Source organism: Dipteris shenzhenensis, chromosome 23 (assembly GCF_047967505.1).
Source record: "Dipteris shenzhenensis isolate YYH24624 ecotype China chromosome 23, Dip_SZ_1.0, whole genome shotgun sequence".
Lineage (NCBI taxonomy): Eukaryota > Viridiplantae > Streptophyta > Polypodiopsida > Gleicheniales > Dipteridaceae > Dipteris > Dipteris shenzhenensis.
In genome coordinates this window covers 13,020,351-13,024,724 of record NC_141618.1, presented here as the reverse complement: position 1 = coordinate 13,024,724, position 4,374 = coordinate 13,020,351, and the positions used below count along the sequence as shown (strand labels likewise).

At 41.9% G+C, this 4,374-nt stretch overlaps 1 protein-coding gene across 1 annotated transcript; it reads right to left on the bottom strand.

Annotated features, from left to right (window-relative positions):
- Positions 1 to 534: 534 nt before the first annotated feature.
- LOC147887008 (aquaporin NIP6-1-like) lies at positions 535 to 2,728 on the bottom strand. The gene is made up of 4 exons (XM_087394087.1): positions 2,581 to 2,728; positions 2,241 to 2,438; positions 1,832 to 2,026; positions 535 to 660 (listed from the first exon to the last, which is right to left on the bottom strand). The coding sequence occupies exons 1-4, from the start codon at positions 2,671 to 2,673 to the stop codon at positions 535 to 537; spliced, it is 612 nt and encodes a 203-aa protein (XP_087250213.1). The 5' UTR covers positions 2,674 to 2,728.
- Between the last annotated feature and the right edge of the window lie 1,646 nt (positions 2,729 to 4,374).

Sequence of the window (4,374 nt, the reverse complement as noted above, 5' to 3'; positions counted from 1 at the left end):
TGCTCAAGTATAAGCAACTATACTAGTTTTTTAAAGACCCATGGAGTCTCTTGGGCAAGCCCAGTGCTTACTAAAATACGTCCACCAAAAAAAAAAAAAGAGAGAGAGAAGAAAGAAAACAAGAAATTAAGAATAAAGGAAATACATAACAAGGTCATTAATAAGCCATATCAGATTATAATTGAACTTAGCTCAAATATATAACAATATGAAGTATGCATGTTCATGCACATTTGTTTTGCTTTAAAAGGTAACCCTTTGAATGATTATATAAAAGAAGGCACCCATAATGGCCCCAATCAGAGGTGCTACTAAGTATACCCAAATGTGTATGTAATTGTTTTGCACAATAGATGGGGCCAAAGATCTTATAGGATTCATGGAAGCTCTTGAAATTCCCCTGCATTGGCATGTAAATAAATCAGTTTGTTTTGGGTCCCACAAGGAGAAACACGTAAGATACACACATAATATTGGCATATTGCATTAGAGCTATAAATGATTCCATAGAACCAATCCTAATTTTCAATGTTTTTAAAGTAGTATAATCTCCATTTTCACACGAAATAAGACGCTAAGTATGAGAGTTTGTGCATATCCTCCCAATAGCATATTCAAAGCTATAGTCAAACCAATTGGAAGCGCACCTTGTATGCCACTCTGTAATGAACCAATAACCTGCTAAACATTATAAACAACCAAAATATCAAAGAAACATACAAAGAGTTGCATTGTATCTCTTCACGCATGAGACAAGTGAATGCTTGTTGCTTTTCCAAGCAAAACATTCTTTGTCCATGGAGGCTTCATAGATTATATTTGTACATAGGTTTTTCTTTTTGGGCGTTAGGGTTGATTGCAATAGCTGAGGAGCTATTGATCAAGGTGACAATCAATGATGTATTAGCTGGTCCAACAATAAATAGAAAAAAATGGCCAAATGCCATGCATAGGGAAATCTCTATACGACTTCATATGGTGTCATGGCAATAGCTTGGCATATGTAGATCCTACCCAATATATACTATGGCAATAGCTTGGCATATGTAGATCCTACCCAATATAGACTATTGATGGAACCCACAAACAATTCCATCCTCCATGGAAACTGCATTATAGGAGCTTGGTTGTTAGCCTTTGAAGCTTTGGATTGCTCTCATCGTTTCAAAAACTCCATGCACATTTGTAGGACCTCCCTCATATATACAAGTCAAACAATAAGGTAGGATTCTTTCCAATCAGATCCTTGAGATCGTATAAGGACTACTTCAGAATAGACCCATCACTTCACTTAACTATCAATCTTTGGAAGGTGAGCTTAGGGTCCTTGCTTTCTTCAAAGGCATACACCGTACCTCTCTCTTTGACATTAGCTTCACACCTCTCAGAATATTTCTGTGCCTGTTTTTAGCCACTCGTGAGCATCAAATAATAGAGTATCAAGGCTTGTGAATTAGGTAGATAAGGGACTCATGTGATGGAAGGAGAGCTTAGGGTAGCAGGGTCGTTTCTTTCTTCAAAGCCATACAGCATACCTCTCTCTTTGACATTAGCTTCACACCTCTCAGAATATTCCAGAAGCCAGTGTTTTTGCTTAGGAAGGCAGTGCCCCTGCTTTCTTCGAAGGCATGCACAATAACCCTCTCTTAGAATATCTCTGTTTCTGTTTTTAAACCATATATGATGCATTAGGCATTCTACTGCTTCAAAGACCTACTTGGTCTTCAAAAGATCTATACCAGACAGTAGTTTCCTTCCCCCCACTTTTTTCTCTCTTTGAAAAGAGGTAGAAAAGCAACCATTTCAGAATTACAAGTAGAGGTGCACTTACATATTTTGGTTCTGTATTCATGGCAGTGGCCACGAAGGAAAGGCCAAAGGTCAGTACCAACTCCATGACGAACGCCCGGGCTAATCCACCACAGGGTTCTGTCAATGCTACGCCGTTGTCTGCTTTGTAGAGAACCTTCGCAACCCACGTCCCCAAAATGGCTCCCACCAACTGCCCTCCAGCGTACCATGCTACCTGTGAATTTCCATACCCAGCCCTTTCGTTTGATCACTTCATTTCGAGCTCGTCTTTCAGTTTTCGCTAGAGGCTGACGAATATGTTTCTCCATTACACCTATAATTCCCAGTTTCTTGGTTGCTAAACGCCAATGCGCAAATAACGCCAAGGCCCAAGATGGACCCACCTGCAGATCGATCGATGTTGCGAGAAATGTGAAAAGGGTCATTACCTGGGACCACGAGAATGGCTTGGTTGTAGCAAACGCAAAACTGATTGCCGGGTTGAGGTGCGCGCCAGAGATGTGGCCTATACAAGAGATTATCATTATCAAGGAAAAGGCTACAGCACTCGCCTGGCCCATGATATCCAATCCAGCCATGATGGAACCGCAAGCACTAAACATAAGCAAGAACATCTCTGCGGCAACCTATCAACAGATGACGATCACAAATTCATCTCCTGAAATAGAATTGGAAATTTATCCTGCATGGGTATAAATCACCAGTAGTGAAATGGGCAGCGAAATTATGCAAAGCTTGAAGGACTGTGACACGGCGTGCTTGCAAAACCTTTCCACGACTGCTGTAGAATGTGGGCAGGGTTAACTGAAGCTGACCAGGAAAGCGCTCATCAATCAATGGCGTTTCTGCTGAAGGCCCCATGATCTCTTCTCTTGCCAAAAGATGTAGCTCAGGGATGCTTTGTTACGTGATCTGACGTGAGTGGGAAGCAGGCACCCAAGAACGACATGGCCAAAATCAATCAGGCGGGAAAATCGTAGTACTTTTTTACTTGGCCAGCACTAGATCGTTTTTTATAATATTCATAAGATGTTTTTTGAAATACTCAAATCTTATGAAGCCATGTTGCATAATGTAAACCAAATAAGAAAAGATACAACGTGGGTCTAAACTTATCCTAACAATAGTGTTGCGACCCAATTGAGGAAAGCACCACTTCCTTTTGTTCAAAGCCTCCTGATGCCAGGTGTGCTCAGCAAAAGCGATATGGTTGACGTTCTCTCTCTCTCTCTCACACACACACACACATGCACGGACCCACAAATAAAACAAAAATACATAGATCTCCTGAGGTTTGTGTATTATTACTTGCGTGCATACGCCTCACTTGTCATGCCTCCTGACTAAATCGGCTTGCCCTGCTTTATCACAGCTTATCAGCCAAATGGTGACCCTCCCCTATCGTCAACTGATTGTCAAATAAGGTCAGTTCTCGGTGTATGCTGCCCAACGGAATTTGGTGAATTTTCTAGACCATGTGCATTAAGGATAGACAAAATCCTGAAAATCGTAAAAGATTTCAAGGCTGCGACAAGGAATGACATCCTCGTAGGTGTAATGTTATAATGTAGAAGAGCTTGATTTGATAATAAGTCGTTATGGTTCCTAACAATTGGAGAGTGCAAGTAAAGGTGCCATATGCAGTCCCATTAAACAATCCTGGTAGGGTCCGCCGACGGCATGGAGATTCATGGTGCTAATGCTATCAGTTCATGAAGGATGGACGGTTGGGGGCTCGTTGGAGAAGTGGTGTAGGTTCCCATTGGACATAAAGGATGCCGTGCCACTTCACATCGGTTTTTTGAGCATCTACAATCCAATTTTGCACTGAACAGCAACGCTGAGTATATACGGTGAAGGCCAAAAGGAAGAGGAAGAAGGGCGGCATTGAGGAGTCAGCACTGAATCTTTCTGATGATCCATCTAGCACAAAATATGAAACTCTAGAGGATGGCCAGTTGTAAGACAGTCCTACCTAACCCGCTCAGAAAGAGCAGAGATGGTGGGCTCCGAGCGACCGAGACTCTGCCATGTATTGCTATGTTCAAGATGTTACTACGAGGCAGTGCGAGCTATAAAGCGAAGCTTACACTGGGACTTCCAAGCTTAACGTTTGCTCCAGCCTTTACTAATCTAAAATTCTAAGAACTTCGTAGCGCAACAGTTGACCCGCAAACTTATGAGGTTGTGCGGCCTTGACATCTCTAACAATTTATCGACGATTTAACAAAGGTATTGAGGCATCCTACGAAACCTGTATGGTCCATGATTATATCCAATTCTCCCAATGCCTCTTGATGTAGCTGAGCTAGTACATGCTCGGGCTGTTGAAAGCCTCCAAGCTCCAGTAACTAGTCATGGACTCCAGGACTACTAAATTTTGTAAGTTTGCTTCCCTTTGGAGAGATAAATAAGATGAAGATGTTGGTGTTCTTCTACAACCCACACTAAGAGCTACCGACGCGTGTTGTTTGATTTTCCCTTAAGATGGAGCATTATGCGATCATGAGATTTGTGAGGAAATTCCATTTTTGAGAGCTAGAGGGGGATACGTTCCTCTAT